Below are 25,179 nucleotides of genomic sequence, written 5' to 3'. Positions count from 1 at the left end.
TCTACCATCCTCTGGAGTCCATTTAAGCTCACACCTATACTTCAGTGACTCCATCCAGCCACCTCATTCTCTGTCGTCCCCTTCTTCTTTTGCACTCAATCTTTCCCAGTATTAGGTTCTTCTCCAGTGAGTCTTTCCTTCTCATTAGGTGGCCAAAGTATTTTTTTTAAAATTTGATTTATATGCCGCCCTTCTCCGGAGACTCAGGGCGGCTTACAATGCATTAAGCAATAGCCTTCATACTTTTGTATATTTATACAAAGTCAGCTTATTGCCCCACAAACTGGGTCCTCATTTTACCTATCTTAGAAAGGATGGAAGGCTGAGTCAACCTTGAGCCTGGTGAGATTTGAACTTACAGTAATTTCAGACAGCTGATGTTAATCACAATGCTTTTTTTTTTAGTCTGCTGAGCCACCAGGCTCAGCACATGAAATTTGAGTTTCATCTTCAGGATGTGCCCTTCTAAAGAGCAGTCAGGGTTGATTTCCTCTAGGACTGACTGGTTTGATTGCCTTGCAATGCCTTGCAATGCCTTGCAATGGAGTCTTCACCAGCACCATAGTTCAAAGGCCTCAATTCTTTGGCACTCAGCCTTTCTTATGGTCCAACTAAAGAGAATTAAATTACCTCATGAGCTATAGATGAAAACTATAAATATGATATAATAGTAGAAATGCTAAAAGACCAGGTAAAATACAAGAGAAACACCAGAGCACTGAATAAAATACAAATAGAGGCAAAGACCTAAAATCAGGATGGTCAATCTTTTTGGTTTAGGATCATGCCAGACTTGACATTGGTATATCAGGGATTTTATTGCCAAGTTTTTTTTGACAAAATGTTAATTAAGTTAAAAGCATTTAAAATTATTTCTGATTCTGGATCACTAAAGTTTCTGGGTGATATTTAAGGGTAGCCTTGTGTAGAATGAATTGTAATACAGTATTCCAAATGAGAAATGAGAAGGGCATAAATGACTTGCTTCAGTGCATCCAGATTAAACTGCAGCTAACACATCAGCTCAAATTGAATGAAGACATCCATTTAAGAGCTGGATGTCCAAGAAGAACTCCAGATTCCAAGTCTGGTCTTGCTGGAAGAACATGAAAGAATGAAATATGAAAGTAATACAACATGGGCAAAATAGTGGATGATATACATCTTAACTAATTTATACAAGTAATAATGTCGCTTCAAAACTCTCTATTTTATGACCACCATGGCTTTTTAGCAAATTTTCCTAGGAAATTCATATGACAGAACAGAACAGAATAGAATTCTTTATTTGGCCAAATGTGGTTAGACACACAAGGAATTTGGCTCTGGTACAGAAGCTCTCAATGTACATGCAAACATGGATTGAGTAATAATCATCATAATACTACCAATAAGGGAGTAGTAAAGAAGATAGGAAGGATAATAAAAATGCTACAGCCGTACATGGGTTAGTAGATTTGAATTTCATATAAAATGCATTCTTCAATTAAAAAAGATACATTTAATCGATTCTGTTAAATTTTTAGATTAAATAATAACATTCATTAATTAACATTCAATGGAATTTGGGGTATTTTTTTCTCTTGCCAACCTTTATTTAACAAATTCATAGAACTAATTTTTTTTCAGAAAAAATATAATATGACAACTTTGAATTAAAAGTAAATAAAATACTTAGATTCTTATGCAGATAATTTCTATAAAACTTTAAACATGGGATTTAGTAATTGTGCTTTTTCACATGCACATAAAAGGCGGCCCTGGATGTTGAAAAGTCAGATGAAAAGCTCAACAGTTTTGTAAAAACAATAGAAGAAGAGAAAGATTATTATAAATCTGAAGCAGAAAAGTTGAAGAAGATGTATCGAAGTACAAGTCCTAAGCGCAGCGTGTCTTGTTCTATTTCAAAAATTTCCTCCCCAATTCAGGTATATATTTTCATTTTCTGAAAATACAGAATGTATGCATTTAATTTTTATTGCTTAATTATATTGAAGTTATAAGATTTAAAAATTAAACAGATCTTATTCGCCAATGAATTTATATAATAATATAAAGTCTTTAAGCTGACTTGAATTTTGATAAGCTGAAGGATACAGTATATCACGGAAATGAATATACCCCCTTCACATTTTGTAAATATTTAAGTATATCTTTTCATGTGACAACACTGAAGAAATGACACTTGGCTCCAATGTAAAGTAGTAGTGAGTGTACAGCTTGTATAACAGTGTAAATGTGCTGTCCCCTCAAAATAACACAACACACAGCCGTTAATGTCTAAATTGGTGGTAACAAAAGTGAGTATACCCCTAAGTGATAATGTCCAAATGGGGCCCAAAGTGTCAATATTTTGTGTGGCCATCATTATTTTCGAGCACTGCCTTAACCCTCTTGGGCATAGAGTTCACCAGAGCTCCACAGGTTGCCACTGGAGTCCTCTTCTACTCCTCCATGATGACATCACGGAGCTGGTGGATGTTAGAAACCTTGTGTACCTCCACCTTCTGTTTCAGGATGCCCCACAGATGCTCAATAGGGTTTATGTCTGGAGACATGCTTGGTCAGTCCATCATCTTTACCCTCAGATTCTTTAGCAAGGCAGTGCTTTTGGAGGTGTTTTTGGGGTCGTTATCATGTTGGAATACTGCCCTGCGACCCAGTCTCCGAAGGGAGGGGATCATGCTCTGCTTCAGTGTGTCACAGTACATGTTGGCATTCATGGTTCCCTCAGTGAACTGTAGCTCCCCAGTGCCTGCAGCACTCATGCAGCCCCAGACCATGACATTCCCACCACCATGCTTGACTGTAGGCAAGACACACTTGTCTCTGTACTCCTCACCTGGTTGCCGCCACACACACTTGACACCATCTGAACCAAATAAGTTTATCTTGGTCTCATCGGACCACAGAACATGGTTCCAGAAATCCATGTCCTTAGTCTGCTTGTCTGCAGCAAGCTCTTTGCAGGCTTTCTTATGCATCATCTTTAGAAGATGCTTCCTTCTGGGATGACAGCCCTGCAGACCAATTTGATGCAGTGTGCGGCTTATGGTCTGAGCACTGACAGGCTGATCCCCACCCATTCAACTTCTGCAGCAATGCTCGCAGCACTCATATGTCTATTTCCCAACACCAACCTCTAGATATGATGCTGAGCACGGGCACTCAACTTCTTTGGTCAACCATGGCGAGGCCTGTTCTGAGTGGAACCTGTCTTATTAAACCACTGTATGGTCTTGGCCACCGTGCTGCAGCTTAGTTTCATGGGTTTGGCAATCTTCTTATAGCCTAGGCCAGTGGTGGGATTCAGCCAGTTCGCACCACTTCGGGAGAACCGGTTGTTAATTTTCTGAGCAGTTTGGCAAACTGGTTGTTGGAAGAAATCATTAGGGCAGAGAACTGGTTGTTAAATTACTTGAATCCCACCACTGGCCTAGGCCATTTTTATGTAGAGCAACAATTAGTTTTTTTCAAATCCTCAGAGACTTCATTGCCGTGAGGTGCCATGTTGAAATTCCAGTGACCAATATGAGAGAGAGGGATAACAGCAAATTTAACACACCTGCTCCCCCTTCACACCTGAGATCTTGTACCACTAACAAGTCACATGACACCAGGGAGAGAAAACAGCTACTTGGGCCCAATTTGGACATTATCACTTATGGGTGTACTCAGTTTTGTTGCCAGCAGTTTAGATATTAATGGCTCTATGTTGCGTTATTTTGAGGGGACAGCACATTTACACTGTTATACAAGCTGTATACTCACTATTTTACATTGTAGTCAAATGTCATTTCTTCTGTGTTGTCACATGAAAAGATATACTTAAATATTTACAAAATGTGAGGGGGTGTACTCACTTCTGTGATATATTGTATATCTATATAGTTTTCTTGGCAACACTATTGATATGGTTTGCTTCCTCCTGAGACATAATTTTTAAATTTGCTTCTTCAATTTGTTGTATAACTGGAATTCTCTGATGACATAGTCAGATCAGACTTAGTTTCCAGTTTCCATCCCAATATATACAAAATTTAGCTATCCTACTTACCTAAGCAATAAGAACTTACCTACTCTCTTTAACCATAGTTGCCTGTATTGCATGGATTGATTTGTGATGGTTTAGCAAAAGAATTATTGTGTTAATGGGAACTGGAAGAAATACATGACATTTGCTCATTTTTCCTTTATGATAAATATGTAAGAGCTATATATATATATATATATATATATTTCAAATCGTCCCTTTAAAGCATATGCTTTTTTATGGTCAAATAATAACATTATGAAACTAATAAAAATGTTCAAATAGTTTGAAATTTGGAATATTGCAAATTAAATTTATGTATTCTCCCTTCCAAAAAAGAAATAATTTCAAAATGTTAATATAGAACCTTGCAATAAATTTAATATAGTTGAAAATGGGCATTTTATCTCCATTAAACATTTAGGGAAATCACTGTGATAAAGAATATCTACAAATTTTGGTAGAACGTGATGAGTTTAAGACAATGCTGGAAAAATATCAACGTCATATAACTGAACTCCAGGGGAATATCAAAGTCCTCATGGCAGAAAGAGACAAAGCTGTTTGTCTTTATGATCAGGTAATTTTTGGATAAAGCATTTTGGTAAAAACAATTTTTGATGTATTACAAGGTATTATATAAATTCCCATATATTATAAAATGTCTTTTAAGTATTTAGGATAATCTCAAATAGCCTTATAGGTATTGCCTTCCCCTAAGATAGATAATATTATGAGTTGGAATTGTCAATAACTTTCCCTACATTTTGGAATCTCTGTCTGAAGATATCTCTCTAGCTTTATATTTTAACCAACTTGTTAAACTGTTTTGCTCTTCTAATCTTTTTATGGGTTTTTTTTGTATAAAGTAAACAGTAAAAGTAAATTATATTGCTTCTTTTGGACCTTTACCTCCATATTTGTCTTATATGAGGATGTATAATACTTTGTGCATTGCTTATAAGGAAATGATTCATAAATGTGAAAAGTAAAAGATACAGTGAATAATAAATAAATAGAAGTAATCTTTTTCCTATGATCTTATGCAGAAACCCTAATGAGATAAAAATTTAATACATAAAATGTTTTTAAGATAATGGGTTTATTTTATTTAGCAACTTTTTTCACAGAAGCTAGTTAGATTATTTTTTGAGAAGACTGTTCTTAATAAGTAAGAAAGGGAAGATCTCCATGATTTTGTATTTATCAACAACAACTTGTATGTATCTATCAACAACCAATAGTAGACTGCCTTTGAATACAGGTTTCATTATTTATTGTAATTGTCACTGATAGACCTATGTTATTACCATCCTTTATCTTTTGGATTTTGAGTATGAGGAATAAAACCAGTTAGAAAAATTGCTGTAAGCAGTTCCTATTCCAAGAGGAATAAATAAAGGGATAGATTAAAGTACATATAGATAAATGTGTTAAGACTAATGCTTCTTTCCCTGGTTTTAGGGAAACCATTTTATATCTTTCTTGTAGCAAAAAAACATGCAGTCCCAGTCTTTAGCTCATTTAGTTATCTTGTATTAAACTTACATTTTATCTCATTTTATTATATTATAGATAATATTCAGATCATATATTTTGAATTTATGTAATTGCCTAATGTATATTGTACACAATCAATAGGTGCCCTAGATTATAAATCCTAGAAAGGAACAGATAATGCTGAAGAACAGAGCTATTGGTGCATCTCTCTCTGTATCATCTCCTAGTGCTAGTCCTTGTTAATGGCAGAAGTTGTTCTATTATTGCTATTACTGTTATCCTATTTAACATCTACATGAAACCACTGGGTGAAATCATCCGACAACACGGGGTGGGATATCAGCAATATGCTGATGATACCCAGCTGTATATCTTCACCCCTCGTCAGTTCAGTGAGGCGGTAGATGTGATGTGCCGGTGCCTGGAGACTGTGAGGATCTGGATGGGAATCAACAGGCTCAGACTTAACCCAGACAAGACCGAATGGCTCTGGGTATTGCCCCCTAAAGACTATGTCAAGTGTCCATCCTTGGTTCTGGGGGGAGAGAAAGTGCCCCCCTCAGAACGAGCTCGCAATTTGGTGTCCTTCTAGACTCACAGCTGAGATTGGAACAACATCTGACAGCTATAGCTAGGGGACCTTTGCACAGGTTCGTCTGGTGCACCAATTGCGACCTTACTTGGATCAGGAGGTTCTCCTCACAGTCACTCATGCCCTTGTCACCTCACGGTTGGATTATTGCAACGCGCTCTACATGGGGCTACCCTTGAAAAGTGTTCGGAGACTACAGTTGGTCCAGAATGCAGCCGTGAGAGTTATAGTGGGTGCACCTAGATACACACACATTACACCAATTTTCCGGGAGCTGCACTGGCTCCCTATTGGTCTCCGGGCGCAATTCAAGGTGTTGGTTATTACCTTTAAAGCCCTACATGGCTCAGGGCAGGCTATCTTTGAGACCGCCTTCTACCACATAGCTCCCAGCGACCGGTAAGATCCCACAGAGTCGGTCTCCTCCGGGTCCCGTCAGCTAAACAATGTCGGCTGGTGGGCCCGTGGGAGAGGGCCTTCTCTGTGGCTACCCCGGCTCTCTGGAACCAATTACCTCCTGAAGTCCGGACCGCCCACACCCTATTGGCCTTCCGGAAAGCACTGAAGACCTGGCTCTTCCGGCAGGCCTGGGCCGTTGATCTCATTATAGTGATCTTGCGAGACCCAGCCACAAATTGGAGTGTATGTGTTTTAACGTTTTAATGTTTCAATGTCTTCTTTTAACTTTTGTATGGGATATTGTTGCATTGTTTTATTCTCTGTTGTAAGCCACCCAGAGTCCTTGGGAGTGGGGCGGCATAGAAATGTGACAAAATAAATAAATAAATAAATAAATTGAAGAAAAAAACCAATTTTAAGTCAAATTATGTACAAATTATGGAGAAGAGTTTTAGTTTTCATGTCAACCACCAAATGTCTAGGATCAGATTTGTTAATAAGTTAAATATTCAATAAATATTTAGCACAAATTGATACATATCTCAATATTAATTTTAAACACCAGGCACAGGAAGAAGTAAATCAACAAAGAAAAGAACTTATGAAAATCCCCAAAGCTTCTACAACTGCAGTGACTGTTCAGGCTGTCTTGAGACGTGTGGAAACAGAAAGGGATGCAGCCATTTCTGATTTTCGAAGGATGGCCGCTGAACGTGATAGCTTGAGAGAGAGGTTAAAGGTTTGACTTTTTATCCAAGCTCATTTAAGTAGTATATGCATATTATACCATATTCCCAAATATTTAATCTACTAAATTAAAATTTAGGACACTGAAAAATAATTTAAAATGATTTTTGTTTGATATAGATTGCTCAAGACACTGCATTGAATGAAAAGGCTCACCTGGAACAGAGAATTGAGGAACTGGAATTAAATATTCAAAGTGTAAGAAAAATGTTCTTGAAATATATTGATAAATGTTGACATTTATCAGTAACTAAAATGTATGAATATAACAACTTGATAAGATATATTGAAATACCTTTTTGTACAGCTTCATTAATTATAAAGCCAAGAGCTTTAAGCCAGTTTATTCTAATGTTTCAGGCACTGGACTAGGAGTGAGGGTGGGTCCAAGTTCTACTCCTGCCTTACACATGGAAACTGATTAGGCCACTCAATTTCAGCCTTGAGACATTTGGAAATTGCAAATGATTTCCAAAGACTTTGCCAAGAAAATATATGTACTTACCCAGGCAATTGTCAGGAATCAAGACTAACATTAAAACAACATAAGAGACAGCAATTCTCAGGCTAGACTTAGCAGATATGTAAACATTCAACAACTTGTATGACTTTGTATGAAAGAGGTGTAAACATTTAGCTACCTTTGATTATTGTTGTGTGTTGAATTTGTGGATAATGTAGTTCAGACTGGAAAAGTACCTCTTGGTCTTGGCAGTATATTGATTATATATTTATTCCTAATTCTGCAGTTTACACTATTGAGCATCCTACCAGAAAGGCAATTCCTTTAAGTGAAATTCTGAAGCTCAACAAACCTTTCTCCATTTCCAAGAGGCATGAACTTCTTCTATTCTCTGTCATACTTCTCTTCTCTTCTGTGCAGCTTTGATTTCACCTTGCAGTTGTGTTTGTAAAAAACTGTTCAAGAGGTTTGGGATAGTTTTCTTCCCTGCATATCCTTTATCAGCAGATACTATTATTGGAGATAAACTAGTGTTTTTAACAAGGAGCTATTGACCATCAAGGAAGCCTTTCAGAATTGGGACTTTTCCCCCTCAGCTTCCATTCTGTCCTGAAAAGTTTGCCTCCACTCTAGTGAAACTTTGGAAGCTGTGTTTAGCAAAAGTAGTATTCTTATTTGCAGGCCTAGATTATTTTAGTAAATTTATTGCCATTACACACCCCCTTTTCCTGGCAGCCAACAGAACTATGCTGGAATGACTCAATTGATGAAAGAAATGTTGCAACTCTTGTCATGAGACCAGCCCAAAAGTCCTTATCCTCTTTTCAGTGGCTTATATATTGCCATGCAAAGCCTCTTCCCTCCACATAAGGGCCTTGGAATAGTTAGTTTGGACTTTACAGTGATCTGCTATATATAAAAAGCCTGCATACCATCAGTCCATTTCATTCCTTGTCATGGCTTGTTTTCTGAGTGTGTCTGTATGTGATTTCAACAAGTTTTACAGAACGATAGCTTGGATAATCATTTGATTTTTGACAGACATCCACAATTCACAGCAGATCTTTGGAATACTCTTTTTCAACTCTTGGATGTGAAGTTCCACCTCTCTAGATATCATCATCTACAACTGATGGAGAAACTGAGGAACAAATGCCAGAAACTGCCAGCAGAATAATTAGCCAAATATTCTACCCATGGTAGCCTATAGCCGTGATGGCGAACCTATTGCATGCGTGCCACAGGTGGCACACGGAGCCACATCGACGCGAGAGTTGCCCTAGCTCAGCTCCGGTGGGACTGGAAGTTGGAAAACCGGCTGTTTCCGGCCTCCGGGGGGAGGGGGAAGGCTGTTTTCGCCCTCCCCAGGCCCCTAGAAAGGCTCTGGAGCCTGGGGAGGGCGAAAAATGGGCCTACTGGGCCCACCATGCTATCATGTGCCAAAAGCTGCAGGAGTGCGGGGGGGTCATGCATGCATGTATGGGGGGCGGGGCACATTGAATTATGGGTATGGGAACATGCACGCAAAACTTTCCCCGCGCTCCCCCCGCGCTCCCCCCAGTTTTGGCACGCGATGGCAAAAAGGTTAGCCATCACCGGCCTATAGTAATTCATTGCGAGGGCTTTTTTCTAAAATAAATATTAGTACTCTATGTTTATCATAAAAGCATACTCCAATTTTGATGGGAAGACTGCTTTTAAAAGAAATTAGTTTGTTACTCTAGAAAATGGCTTTTCCTTCTATAGAAAATTGGGAATGCAAAATTTCAAGTAATCAGTTGAAAGTGAAATAATTGTATTCTTAATGATTCTTTATCAGCTTGATAATGAACGATTAGAACAACTATCGAAAATAGCACTGTTGAAGGATGCTATTGAGTCTATAGAAAGGGAGATGAAAATATTGGCAAGAAGGGCAGCAGATTCTGAAAGTGAACTTAACAGACAGAAAGCAACTAACACTTCACTAAGGTAAAGAAAATAGATTGAAACAATTATGTATGTATGTTATTCATTTAATTTAGGCCTAGATGCAAGCAGTTCTTCATTTAAATTTTTTTCTGATCTAAAAATGTGATAATGTATGTATTTTACAATATGTTAATTGCAGGAGCTCATTTCATACTGTAGTTCTAAATATATAGGTGCCTGACTTGAATATTAAGGATGACTCCCTTTTTTAGACATTTAGTGGCAATATATACTATCAATTTATAGCATCATCCAGTCACCGTTCTGGTAAAAAGCCTGAATCTATTACTAATACTTTACAACAGCAATGTCTAAATGATATTGTAAACCACTAAAGTATCTTATTTCTGAAACTATTCTGTTGTAAGCAATGATGAAGTCATTATCATTAATTTGTTTTTATGGGTACTGCTCATTTGGGTGCAAATATTAATTTAAATGCCTTATTGTTAATTTTCAGTATACTGAATGAAAAGATAGAACATAACTTTACAGAGGCAGAACGACAACTTTCAAAGAAAAAACATGAATTACAACTTTTTCAAGAGAAAATTATGTGTTTGGATGAAAAAACTGGTATGTTTAAATAACATCTTTAAATAACTCATTTTTAGCTTTAGACATGTCACTTTTATTATATATGAATTGCAAATTCCTTTACTAAGAATTTTGCTTTAAATTCCTTGAAATAACTCTTTTATTGATTCATTGTATGGATGGATTGTATACCAAAAAATGGTGCAGAAATGCCTCACAATAAAAAGAATAAGACATCAAACAAATTAAACACAGTAAATTAATCATCATCATCATAAAGCATTCAGCATATTATTAAAACATTGTTAAAGAATTATTAAGTTGCTACTGAAAAATGTAGTTGATCATCTTAATCATTCTCACGCGACGTAAGAAGCTATCTGGGTAAAGTCCAAAGAATTGATGGGGGCATTATCTTACGTTGTCACCTGGGAAAAATTTGATCCTGAGGAAGTTGACAATCGTCGGTGAGGTGAGCTCTGTCATTGGTAGGCTTGGTTCTTGCCCCATCTGACTAGTGTAGGTGGCCAGGGAGAAAGTTAGCTTCAGGCCATGGTGAAAGACTGATGGGAGGTAGATGTACCAGATCCACAAGAAGCTGGCCTTGGATTCAGCTGTGTTGGGCAACTACCAGGCAATCTCCAATTCTCCTTAGAGATTTTTTTTTTTAAATTTGATTTATATGCCGCCCTTCTCCGGAGACTCAGGGCGGCTTACAATGTGTTAAGCAATAGCCTTCATACTTTTGTATATTTATACAAAGTCAGCTTATTGCCCCCACAAACTGGGTCCTCATTTTACCTACCTTAGAAAGGATGAAAGGCTGAGTCAACCTTGTATGATGGTTGTCGTTATTACTGTTATTAAATGTTGGATTATGTTTATATATTCTGTTGAGATTTTTTATTTTGTTACAGATGTTATATACTAATTTTTGTTAGCTGCTTAGATTCTATTGATGAAAACATCTATTAACAAACATACAATTCAGAAGACTGAACTAATAACATGTGCTGATGCCCTTTCCTCATGTCATCTCATGTCATATTACTTTCCTTAAAAAAACCAAATTAGTGATGTAAAAACTAAATAAATACAATTTTATTAAATAATAAATACATTTTTCATATTTCTTTTATGATTTTCGTATGGTAAGAGGAGACACTTTTCAATAGAGCTACTTTTTACTGTAAAAGTGCTGTGATTTTTATTATTTTTTTATTTATCTGTTCCCACATTTTAGCCAAAAGTGGTTGCCAAAGCAACTTATTTATAATATGTCCTTATAAAATAAGTTTTTTTCACTTAACAGTTAGATATTCATTTAAGAACTTCTAGGAAAAGTGAAAAAGAGGTAGGTAGAATGCAGATATATTTATACTGCATATATACTGTAGCCAATTTTGGTTCCCACATTACAAAAAAGATGTTGAGACTTTGGAAAAAGTGCAAAGAAGAGCAATTAAGATGATTAAAAGGCCTGGAAACAAAAACATATGAAGAACGGTTGCAGGAATTGGGTATGCCAGTCTCCAGAAAAGAAGGACTGGGGGTGACATGATAGCACTATTCCAGTATTTGAAGGACTGCCATAAAGAAGAAGGGGTCAACTTATTTCCAAAACACCAGAAGGCAAGACAAGAAACAATAGTTGGAAACTAATCAAGGAGAGAAGCAACCTGGAATTGAGAAACTTCCTAATAATGAGGACAATTAAGTAGTGGAACAGCTTGCCTTCAGAAGTTGTAGGAGCTTCATCACTGGAGTTTTTTTAAGAAAAGACTGGACAGCCACCTATCTAAAATGGTATAGGATGTCCTGCTTGAGCAGGGGGTTGAACTAGAAGACCTCCAACGTCCCTTCCAGTTCTATTCTGACAGATTGATTTAATGATGATAAAATTTCCAATCACAAAAGCAAATTTCAATTGATTTAGATTAGTCTTATGGTATTCAAAACACAGTTACAGAAACCCTAGTCAGAAGTCTCAGCATGAGAAAGCTGGCTGGGAATTCTGGGATTGTAATGTTATTGCAACTCAAGGATCCGTTTGACTCTTGATTTTGGAGATGTCATATATTGTATGTTTAGACTGAATGATTCTCACAGTAGATTCTAAGAAGTGTGTGTATTTCAATAGTAATTTTCATGTAATTTTTATAAAAAGGTATTTCTTTAATAGTTCCTTCTATTCAGTAATAGCAATATCAATAATTTGCATTTACACCTATAAGTTGGATATTCCAAGTGTTCTAAACTGCTAACCTAATTGTTTCCATGATTGATCTGATTTTTCTTCGGCAAAGAGTTAAATAATCTTCTGAGCCATTGCCATCTTTTCTCAAGTTTAGATTTCTGTTCTTCTCTCATTAAACAGCTCTGAAATAATCCTCCAATCAGTTCACTGATGCCTGGTAGTTTATGAATAATTGCCTATAGATTTTCCAGCAGATCCTGCCAAAATCCAGCTCCTGTTATTTGGACTGCTGGGATTGAAACATCTGTAGTTTGATTAAGGTGTGGGTTTTGGTAAAGAAGAGATTAACAATATTTTACGTTGCTGAAGAAAAGGAAGTATTGTCATTACCATGGCAAAAAATGCATGCTTTTTATCATCTTGTTTTCCCATCTGACTAACAGTGTCTGTGGCTCTGCTGCCTGTATAGTTCATCTAGTGTGGCCTACCAGAAGGTTCCACCAAACTGGCAGACAAGTGTGGTCACTGCGGGATCCATGCTGGATCATATGTGTTTTATACCTTCTTAAGCATTAAGGATATTTGATACATGATTCTACCAAATTGTTTTAACTTAGTAACAAGTCAATGGCCAATTAGTGACTTAATAGCATCATCCAGTGATATTACAAAGTTTGTACTTATTGGAGATAATCTAGCACAAGAATGGTCAAATAAATCTAGATGATGCTATGAAATGCTAATGGGAAGTGATGATTCTCTGTCAGTTGTTCTTTCTGGATTTAAACATGTAAACAAAATATTTATTTGCTGCAAGCTAGCTAGTGAGAAAGAATTCACAAGCCTTTTGAGAACAAATTTACTTTTATGAAAATCAGAAATATATAGCAGTAGGCAGCTCCTTAGAAAGACTGAACCAGAAGTATATAAATGATAATTTATATTTTGAATTGGGCTTAGAGAACATACTGAATAATGTTTTGGAAAGCTCAATGTTTCAGAAGCCTCATTCTCCAAATCATGCACAAAAATGGGTCTCCTGCCATTCTCAAGCTGAGAATGTCATTCCCAGGTCTTGTAAGTCATTCTTACAAGACCTGGGGAAAACAAAAAGGTTTCTAAAGAATTGTGAGAATGGGATACCATCTTGCAGAAGAAACAGGAGGCCAGCTTGCAAAAGGAATGTGACATTGCTTGGAGAAAGAACATGAAGCCATCTTAAGGAAGGTGTGGCACATGCAGCTGATGGGATGCACAGCTTGAGAACAGTGTGAGGTGGCAACGGCCAGGGGTGTGGGTCTTGATGCAGCACTTCTCAGTGGCAAAGGTGCTGCAAGGGCTGAAGTAGAGGTCTGGGGATAGTGGCAGCTGGCTGAAATGGCATAGAGTTATGCATAGATTGATAGAGGATATAGATAGGGGGACTTGTATTTGCAGTGGTAAATACAGGTGGACTGCTAAGTGCCTGAATTTTGATTGTGTGACGATGGGGGGGTGCTGTATTGCCTGTAACTTTGAGCACAGGTTATAAGTCAAGTTGTAATTTCAAACAGTTGCTGAATGAATAGTCATAAATTTGAGACTGCCTGTACTACCAAACCATAGCTTCCACACAAAAATGTTGGTTTCATACAGAAGCATTCCTAGGGGAATGGGAAATGTCAAAAAATTCAAAATGGCAACCATGTGATTGAATTCTTTTATTACGTGCACAGAAACCATCTTGATGTCCCCCACTTCACCCTGGCCAGGTGAAATGTATGCTTCTGAGCTTTGCTTGATCAGCCTGTATATTAATTTGATAGATAAATTGGTTTATTATTTTGTTTTCAGAACAACTTTCAAAAGAAAGCCTGGAGCAACAAGGTCATATTTGTACTCTTAATGATACAATAAATGAGTTGGAAGCAGAAAAGGATTCTTTACAAGATCTTCTAGAAGATAAAAGAGAAAAAATTCTTACATTTGAAGAAAGTTTGGCCATTAAAGTAAGTTTAAATATGTGAATGCCTCTGTGGTTTTGATTAATACTGTTTTTTGTATGTTCATAGTTTTGTGAATTATCAAGAGGACTTTATTTTTAAAAAACTGTTTTACAAAGCATATATCATCAGTAGATCAATCAAAATAAAACATATAACTCATTTTTTAAAATTATGAGTATTGTGTTAAGACAATGATAATAGAAATTGGAACAATTATATTTGAAAACTGCTGAGTTGATGCAAGTTTATTAATTCACATTTTGATTACTGCTGACTTTTAGGATTATTGAAAAAATATATGTTTATATGTAAATTATATACACGTTTAAATCCCAGAACATTATTATTCAGGATGTATTAAAACGGTATACTTTTTCTTAAAACAGTTTTTTTCTCATTTTTTAAAAATAGCCATTCTTACGGCCAGGATTTTCTAGTTTTTATGCAACACATAGTATAATACTATTTGTACTCAGTAAATGTAAATGATCCACTTGACCCTTCAGTATCCACGATACATAACCTTTTTTTCATCGCCTGCATCCCGTTAGCTGATACTTTTATATGTTGTCACAAGGAATCCTCCCCTGAATTTACATTCATCCAAACCACTTCTATCAGAACAACTGTGTTTCAGTTTGTATCTGAAACATAGCAACCCTATTTCACTCTATATATGAGTCAAAAAACTTGAAACACATATGTCTCACTTTTGGCATGAAGCATTCTATGGAATATTCCTTTTTGTAAACTTTTTTTGTTTAATTTTTGTTTGCCTACTTATATGAAATTGACAAAGTGTAATGGTATGATGGAATGACTTTAGGAGACAATGGGAAAATCTATAGCCAGGAGAATAGCCAGATAAAAGCAGCTTAGCTGGCAGAAGGAATATGGGCATAGCAAATGTCTTAGAAGGCTCCCTTCCTAATTTCTTGCATTTGTAAGGTGACAGAAGAGAAATGTGCTTTCAGAGTTGCAAGATTCTTTTAATATAATGTTCTAATAAGTATAATTAGTTCATGTGGGTGTATTTTCTGTCTGGATGTGAGACTGACACTAAAACACTTTTTCAGATTTTGTTTCTAACTTTGTGTTTTTCTTTAAAAAAAGTACTAAAATTGCTGATGTCTGTTAAATCAATCTAGCAATATCCAAACCATTTAGGTTTTACAATATGTATTAATTTGTATTATTTAATAGTATTTTGGGTATATATTGTATTTCTACAAAATAATAACTGATAGTTTCTGTATAAATGACTCCCAAATAACTTTTCTTATTATCTTAATGTTGGTACTTGAAATACATACTCATATATCTCATCAACAATTATTGGGAATTGTTCTTTGAACCAATTAGATAGATTAAATATTGTTCCTTGTGGGAGTCCTTATATGAGTCCTTTCCATGAGCTAAACAAATATGTTTTTTGGCAATAATCTAACTTAGAATGATGTCAGATGGCTTTCTGTAATGCTAAACAATTTTAGAGGACAGAAGAATTGAATTTGAAGATTTTTTCTGTTCAATTTGAACTTTTATAAATAGGGGACAAATAAGAGATCCAAGGTTTGATTTGTTTGGGACCATATCAAAAGATGAACGATTAAAAACGTCTCTGTGATAAGATGTTGATCCAGATTTCCCCTTTCTACATTATTTTTTAAAAGTCTGGATATGGCAGCTAACTGTGATAAATGTCATGTTTTGCTGTAAATGACAGTACTTCTTGAATCTGGTTCTGTTGGAAATAATTTTTTTCTTTTCTTTTCAAATCAGCTACATATGATTCTAATTTATTAAGTCCATAATTGTGGAAAAATATGTGCTGTGTAAATCTACAGTCAGGTCCAGAAATATTGGGACATCGACACAATTCTAACATCTTTCGCTCTATACACCACCACAATGGAGTTGGAATGAAACAAACACAATGTGCATTAACTGCAGACTGTCAGCTTTAATTTGAGGGTATGTACATCCAACTCAGGTGAACGGTGTAGGACTTACAGCAGTTTGCATATGTGCCTCCCACTTGTTAAGGAACCAAAAGTAATGGGACAGAATAATAATCATAAATCAAACTTTCCCTTCTTAATACTTGGTTGCAAATCCTTTGCAGTCAATCACAGCCTGAAGTCTGGAACGCATAGACATTGCCAGACGCTGGGTTTCATCCCTGGTGATGCTCTGCCAGGCCTCTACTGCAACTGTCTTCAGTTCCTGCTTGTTCTTGGGGCATTTTCCCTTCAGTTTTGTCTTCAGCAAGTGAAATGCATGCTGAATGGGATTCAGGTCAGGTGATTGACTTGGCCATTGCATAACATTCCACTTCTGTCCCTTCAAAAACTCTTTGGTTGCTTTTGCAGTATGCTTTGGGTCATTGTCCATCTGCACTGTGAAGTGCCGTCCAATGAGTTCTGCAGCATTTGGCTGAATGTGAGCAGATAATATTGCCCAAAACACTTCAGAATTCATCCTGCTGCTTTTGTCAACAGTCACATCATCAATAAATACAAGAGAACCAGTTCCATTGGCAGCCATACATGCCCACGCCATGACACTACCACCACCATCTTCACTGATGAGGTGGTATGCTTAGGATCATGAGCAATTCCTTTCCTTCTCCATACTCTTCTCTTCCCATCACTCTGGTACAAGTTGATCTTGGTCTCATCTGTCCATAGGATCTTGTTCCAGAACTGTGAAGGCTTTGTTAGATGTTGTTTGGCAAACTCTAATCTGGCCTTCCTGTTTTTGAAGCTCACCAATGGTTTACATCTTGTGGTGAACCCTCTGTATTCACTCTGGTGAAGTCTTCTCTTGATTGTTGACTTTGACACACATACACCTACCTCCTGGAGAGTGTTCTTGATCTGGCCAACTGTTGTGAAGGGTGTTTTCTTCACTAGGGAAAGAATTCTTCGGTCATCCACCACACTTGTTTTCCATGGTCTCCCAAGTCTTTTGGTGTTGCTGAGCTCACCGGTGCATTCCTTCTTTTTGAGAATGTTTCAAACAGTTGTTTTGGCCATGCCTAATGTTCTTGCTATCTCTCTGATGGGTTTGTTTTGTTTCTTCAGCCTAATGATGGCTTGCTTCACTGATAGTGACAGCTCTTTGGATCTCATCTTGAGAGTTGACAGTAACAGATTCCAAATGCAAATAGCACACTTGAAATGAACTCTGGGCCTTTTATCTGCACATTGTAATTGGGGTAATGAGGGAATATCACACACCTGGCCATGGAACAGCTAAGAAGCCAATTGTCCCATTACTTTTGGTCCCTTAACAAGTGGGAGGCACATATACAAACTACTGTAAATTCTACACCGTTCACCTGAGTTGGATGTACATACCCTCAAATTAAAGCTGACAGTCTGCAGTTAACGCACATTGTGTTTGTTTCATTCCAACTCCATTGTGGTGGTGTATAGAGCGAAAGATGTTAGAATTGTGTCGATGTCCCAATATTTCTGGACCTGACTGTACATGTTATTGCACTCTTAGTCTTATAAATGTTATGAAAAGATGTTTTAATTAAAAGAAACATCTGGGGGTTTGTTTGTTCCATTCATCTCTTTTTACTAACTAAAGAGAAATTTTAATTTATTTTCAAGGAGAAGACAATTTCAGATCTGAAAGGCATTCTTACTGACATGGAACATTCATCAAAGTAAGATTCAGAATTCTAAATTTAGATTTTCCACTTAAATGTTTAGATTAGCTCAATGTATAATGCTAGAAATATTATTTAATAACTTCATTTATTCTATATTTATCATCTGTAAGTAATTTTTGATTCCTCTGTATAGAGAGGGATTTGAAGTCTAATGGTTTTAAAAATTGTAAATAGAAGCCAGTTTTAAACAATTGTTTTAAATTCTAGTCTTTCTATTATGGAAGAAGTGTGACATTGTATTCACAGTTGTTATATTCTTATCCATGTAGAATTGGTATTATGAAGAGATTTTATGTCATTCCTTTTTTGCTAATATTTTATGTGAAAAATTTGTGTTTTTTTAATTGTTACATAGGCATTCTACTGAAGCATTATGCAAGTATGAACAAGATATTGGCAGACTACACCAAATGTTAGATGATGCTAATAGTGAACTTAATCAGACTGGCAGAGAGAAAGATATATTAACTAGGGAACATTCAAAACTAAAGGAACAACTTTGTGCCTTTAAGCAGGAAAATCAGGTAAAAGGTCTGTTTGTTCATTTGTGTCAGAAGCATCACAATGAAAATAAGGCACATTATACAATATAAAATATAAAATGTAAAATACAATATTAAAGTATATTCAAGTTAACCAAATCTTGGCCAGAAACTAGGAACATTAATTGTGTTCTGTTTCACAGCCATGAGATCCTCAAGTGAGCACTGATCAGGACCCAAAGGAAAGATATGCATATATGTTGTTGTCTGCATGTCACCACAATCGCAAAGGGCAAAGGCCACCAGATAGCCCCATTTGTTCAGAATATCTCTGGATCTTGTTGTACCCATGCACAGTCTATTCAATGATTTCCATACTTCCCAGCTTTCATCAGACCCAGGTGCCAGCTCCAGCATTGGTTCCATCCAGTGTTGTTCTTTGTAGCTTTCCATAAGTCTATTTTGCTTTTAAAAATTTCAGTCTTTTATATAAAATAGTAACAGCATATACTTACTGTTTGCCATTATATTCTCTGTGCCATCATCTCTCTGTCCTTCCATTAAATCCCTATTCAAGTCCTATTTAGTAAATTTCTGAACATTTACCTTTGTGTAATTGTTTAACTTTGATATTTCTATCAAAGATATCTATAATTTATTGGGTCATTTTTTTCAGCAAAGTAACAGTTACAGTTTTGAAAATCAGTAGTTGGATATATGAACATTAAGAACTTTCTAGCAAACTCTTTTCTCTGTCTAAATTATTTAAGTATAAACAAATGCATAATTGTACATATACATTTATGTGAATGAATTCTATCTAGGTTCTTATACATTTAATGACCATTCAAAGATACAGCAGCCTAGTAAAGTGAAGTACTTCGAGTTGTTGTAAAGTATTAAACTCTTCCTGCAATCATGTGATCCCAATCTGGATGCTTGGCAATCTGTTCCCACTTATGACAATTGTCAAACTGCAAATGATCAAATGATCATGAGATATCTTCTCCTGCAGAAAAACGTCAGTGGTAAGTCCCACAGGGAAGTTTGCAAGCTGTTTCCGCCTAGTGAAAGGATTCCCTTCCATCTCTGGAACTGGCTTAAGAGGCTGCCTGCTAAGAGGAACTGAGCTCTTTTGATGAGATGGAAAAACTGAGCTTAGATCTGAAGATCTGAGACCTATTCCTGCACGCTGATGAAGGTTCCCTTTCCATGAATGGAGGAGAGCTGACGGACCTTAAATCCTGCTTATTTCTTTCAGCCAGCCCCTAGAGGCGAGAGGGAACAGAAATCCAAGAGGATTTTCAGCTCCTGAGTAGAGAGTAGTAAGGCAAGGACCCCGAGATGCCTTAAGCAGGTAGCTGAGGCCTGATGGAGGCTATGTGTGAGGTTCTCATCACTCAAGGGCTGAAAATCCTGCTTGGATTTCTGTAGAAAGGATTTTTAGCTTCTGAGCAGAAAGGCAGTGCAGTAAGGCATATGGAGGGCAAGAGAGGGCTCTGGGAGGCCTGGTGTAGGATGCACACAAGTGTCTCTCCTTCAGAGGCTGAAAATGCTGCTTGGATTAGCAGGGAGGATTTTCAGCTCTTGAGTGGAGCCTCCCAGGGTCTTCTCCACCCCTACTGATGTACTCTGCATTCCTTATCTGGGACTTCATTTGCTTAACTAACTTCACAATTGCTTAATAACTGCAACTGGGAGTGCCAGGATTGTGGTCATTGAGCACAGCAATCAAGTGGACAGTCATATGGTCCCTCATTTGATCATTTCATTCAATGACTGAGATTCTGCTACCAGTTGTGTTGTTAAGCAACAACCACTTGTGTTTGCCTCAAATTGCATTGTTAATAATTATAAAGGTAAAAACTGCATGCTATCCATATAAGTATGATGAAATCCCATTTTCAACTTCTTTTGAAAATGAAACTAGCCTTGGACATCTACTAAGAAATGGAAAGATTTTATTTTTATTTTATTCTGCCTTTTTTATGTTAAGGCAGCATACATATTTATGCTCCTCTCCTCCTATTTTCCCCACAACAGCAATTCTGTAAGGTGGGTTGGGTTGAGAGAGAATGGCTGCCCTAAAATTACATCATTATTATTATTATTATTATTATTATTATTATTATTATTATTATTATTATTATTATTATTATTATTATTATTATTATTTCAATTTATATACCGCCCTTCTCCTGTTGGACTCAGGGCGGTGCACAGCCAAGGATAAAAACATACCAATACAAAATTTAAAATCAATTAAGAGAATTATACAGCATTGGCCCACAAATTAGGTTTCATGCAGAAAGAAGGAATAGAATTCACAGCCTCCTGGTTTCTAGCCTTAGCCATTATTTGCCAATGTTTTATTTATCCAAAATGGTCAATGAATTCTGATAGCTAAAGTGCGAGATGAGGATAAGGAAGATCAAAATTCAAGTCCATCATCAATCATACAAGGTCAATGGATGACTTTAAGCCATTTTTAAATTCATAGGGTTTTTGTTGTAAGGAAAAATTGGAAGTTAATAATACTCTATATGTATCTGTTTTTGAATTCCAGGAGAAAAGTGGGATTTAAAACAATAAAAGCTGTAAATAAATATATATAATTGGGTTTCTACCATAATATGTTCAGTTTAAACCTTAGAATTCTGCTTCATCAGATCATTCATCTTTAATATCGTAGGCTGAAGTAGTAGCTTTCTTCTCCAAGGGATTATTTATACTCGATGCATGCTCTTTTTAATTGAAGCAAGATGGAATTAAATCTTGTACTCACTTCATTTTCATTTTGGATATGTGGAAAAAATGTATCCTAAAGAACGGGGAAATTCTTGTGGTTTATCTCTCTTGAACACCAAAAAGAATGCATGAATTAAAGTTTCATGACTTACATTTGCTTACCAACTTTTTTGCTGGATTAAATACTATGGTTTCTGATCCTCAGAAGTCACTTCATTGGTGTGCTTTACATATTCCATTTGTGTTAAGTAAAAGTTATCAAAATTTAGAAAGGCAGTAATATAGGAGTCATAACAAAGTGGTTTGTTTTTCATTTTGCTTCAAGGCTGTCAATCACCATGTTCCTTGAACTCTGTACATTTTTGTCTTCTTCTTCCATAAGCTTACTATCCTCTTCCTTGAAATTCTGATTTCCATGCTGAGCAAAATTCAGTGTTTTATCTTTTTTTCTCATCAATTTTTTTAAATGATTTAATTATGTTTACATGGTTAGTGATGCTTCCTTCATAGAATCTGAGTGTTCTGTTAGCAATAATTAGCAGACCATTTGAACCTTTAGCTATCTCAAATTTGCAGTTTCTACAGGCTGGCAGTTACTATAGTCTATCATGAAAGTAAACTAATAGGTCTCCTCTTAATCCATTAATTATAGCTTATTATTCCCAGGTATATCGTTTCTACCCAAGGTTGTTTCTAGTTTTCACTTTAATTAAGGTCATTGTTTTGTCAGTATTTCTTTTGGCTTCAATAAGACCATTAGAGAGTTACCCATTACTTCATATAGTGTCAAAGAACTTTGTATTTTGCCAAGAATAAACTTGTGCATTTAGGAAACAAAATCAATAATCAGAGTGATTGTTTATGAACTCTAGACAGACAAGAAAGGTCTTAGCAACATTGTCGTAGTGAAATGCACATTGGATTATCTGTTCATTTGTACAGTATATGTCTTAGAAAAGTTTCTGCTAATCGAGCCCTCCGCAGGCCCACACATCTAGGGTGAGGGCCACTATAACTGCTCAACTTTTATTGAACAAAGGATGACACTATTGAAATACATTTTCCCAATTTTAAACTTACTTCTCTTTTTACATGTACCAGTACAACTTATTAATGTGTTTAAATATCAAGGCATATTAAAAATACGAATAAATTAAACATAAGAATTAATGCTTTGTATTTGTTTGACAGCTTTTATTTGAGAAACTCAGTACATGTCAGAATGATCTGGAAGATATGAAGTTGAAAACTGAAGATTTTCAAAGATTGAAGTCTTTACTGAACTCTAAAGTAAGTATATACTTTGAAAAGATACCACTATAAAAAGGCTTAGTACAAGGCTTCCTGCCACAATAGGCAATTTCAAGATGTCTCTCTCTCTTTGAATGGTTGGTGCTTAGAATGGGCATGGGCAATTTGACCCCCATCCCCTTTTTTAAAACTCAGAGAGACTCCTTTAATTGCTGGTAATTATCTGATTATTGATAATTGAGTGAAGAATTTCCTATCAGTTTGAGATGAAAGAACACAGGAAAGCCATCCTGTAACAACTGCCATAGCACATTAAAAGGAAGGAAACTTTACAAAAAAAACCTGATCTTCCTCACATATGTGATATGTACTGTATGGCCCTACACAGTGTGCAGTCTTTGTTTACCAAGAGGTTGTCCACCTCTGCTTTAGAGCCCTTGCTTATAGAAAGCACAGTTACTTCAAGATATCTTCTTTCGAGCAAAACTATATACTGCAAGATAAATATGAGATTTCCACTTCCATGTTTCCCTTAAAATGCTAATATAGAGAACAGAATTTTGAAGAGAGATTTGTCAGATGAGAAGGAGCTGCTTTATTCTTCCTCAGTTTCATTCTCACTTGCAGGTGATTTTTCTCTAACTTTTCCTTGAAATATATTACTTGGGAAATGGCTATTGAAAAAAGTTTAAAGGAAAAGCTCTTAAGTGCAGGAGGCAGTTATAACTGCCTTCTCCCTTTGGCTAAATCTTTCTCTTTTTAGGAAACTAGATATGCAAATTACATGTTGTCCAGATCCAATTTCTTAATTGTAAATACACAGCAGCCCAATCTGGACTGAGAACACTGTCCACATAAAGAGGGAAAGCTAATACCGCCTCCTAGATATACAATAGTCCATGCAGGGACAACTTGAAAAAGAACAAAACTTAGTTGTTAAAGAGGATTTTTTCTTAAAAGCTCCATATGCAATGGGAAGAGTAATTTTAAAAAACCCTAAAGAGGCCAAGGGAAAAAAATTAAACTTCTGCTTCACCATGCTTAATTGTTTCCACTTCAGACTATGCTACTATGGACTTACCTGTGCAATTAACTAAATAGTATTTTGAATATTTTAGAATGTTGTCTACCTTACCACTAAGTCTTTAAAGCAAACTATTATTTCCAAAATTGTTACTTACATGGATATAATCAAGTATAGGTCTTATCTTATAAATAATTGATCACAGGAAGATATTTATTCCATTTTAAAGATCTACCCTGGTAGAGTACTGGTAGAGAGCACAATATCTATTTGTCACTGCTTTTATCTGATATATTTTTCTAAGTGCTCAATTTTTGCTATTATTTTTAGTATCCGACCTACCTATACTTGAAGTATAGACCCAAATGTCGGTGACTGTCATAGCTATTTGTACCGCAGTTACAATAATAGTGTTTTTTATGAAATTTTATTACAATTTTTAAAGATTTATTAATACAGGCCAATGAATTTTACTTTGCTGTGTAGGGCTGTAATAAAAATTTTGATTTGATCTGATTACAGTACAGTAATTTTTAAATGCAGTTTTCAAGGCCCATAGAATCTTTTATTTTATGACATAAAACAAAGATACACACACATACATATGTGTATATGTATGTATGTATGTATGTACCATATGTATGTATACAATTTGCAGTATTTAGATATCAAAAGAATACAATGATTTGTTTTTAATATAAAATCAAATTTGTTATATTAAAAACCAGGGAGAGATGTCTCAAAGATATAATCCAGTTGTAAAATAAATTGAAAGTATGGTATAAAATATTAATAATATAAATATAATGCACATTGCAAAGAGATATTACCTATAATATTGCCTTTAACATTAAATTTAATTTTACCAATAGTATCCATTCAAAATACTGTAGATGCAGGGCTCAACATTTAAGATAGCCAAATGAAAAACAAAAAATAAAGTAAATAAATAAATAAAATAAAAAAATAAAGAGGCCAGTTACTTGAGTCTGACCCATTTCAGAAAATCTTAATTAACAGCTAATTTAGAATAATTTTTTTAGCAATTAATATAAAACTATTATTTATATTTTGCCAACAAAAAGTGCCTTAACTCTTGTAGCTTCCTAATGATGACTTAGATGATAGCTTTTTAGATATTCAGTGTTTATTAGTGCCAGGGGTTCAATCCTGACTGGCTCAAGGTTGACTCAGCCTTCCATCCTTCTGAGAGAGCAGTAAAATGGGTACCCAGATTATTGGGGACAATATACTGACTTTATACACCGCTTAGAGAGTGCTGTGGAGCACTGTGAAGTGGTATATAAGTAAGTGCTATTGCATTATTGTATGATTAAAAGTTCTAGCTGACTGCAAAAAGTAATCCTGTCAGGCTCTTAAAAATATTTAAAGACTGTCCATTGAATTTCTGTGATTGTGCTCAGACAATGGATTAGCTTTGACACTTCTGAAATATTGACCTGAATGTTTTAATTGATTCTAATTGGTTATTGTGTGATTACTTAAGATGTTTACATTTATAGTACATATTTTCGTGATCAACATTTGCATATGATAAATTGAAT

The 25,179-nt window shown here is 35.8% G+C and overlaps 1 protein-coding gene across 4 annotated transcripts in view; it reads left to right on the top strand.

The window, feature by feature from the left end:
• The window catches only part of TSGA10 (testis specific 10), a 47,980-nt gene that overhangs the window by 7,528 nt on the left and 15,273 nt on the right, over positions 1-25,179 (top strand). For all 4 annotated transcript variants that reach the window (XM_034431309.3, XM_087895346.1, XM_034431310.3 and 1 more), the window contains exons 5-14: positions 1,755-1,928; positions 4,458-4,613; positions 7,090-7,263; positions 7,392-7,469; positions 9,554-9,705; positions 10,166-10,281; positions 14,273-14,427; positions 18,048-18,103; positions 18,465-18,633; positions 22,531-22,629. In XM_034431309.3, coding sequence (XP_034287200.1) covers positions 1,755-1,928; positions 4,458-4,613; positions 7,090-7,263; positions 7,392-7,469; positions 9,554-9,705; positions 10,166-10,281; positions 14,273-14,427; positions 18,048-18,103; positions 18,465-18,633; positions 22,531-22,629 — 1,329 coding nt within the window. The remainder of the gene's footprint in view (positions 1-1,754; positions 1,929-4,457; positions 4,614-7,089; positions 7,264-7,391; positions 7,470-9,553; positions 9,706-10,165; positions 10,282-14,272; positions 14,428-18,047; positions 18,104-18,464; positions 18,634-22,530; positions 22,630-25,179) is intronic.

This window comes from Pantherophis guttatus, chromosome 5 (genome assembly GCF_059756535.1).
Source record: "Pantherophis guttatus breed Tessera chromosome 5, ASM5975653v1, whole genome shotgun sequence".
Lineage (NCBI taxonomy): Eukaryota > Metazoa > Chordata > Lepidosauria > Squamata > Colubridae > Pantherophis > Pantherophis guttatus.
Note: the sequence above shows the minus strand (reverse complement) of the source record. Positions and strands in the feature narration are given on the sequence as shown.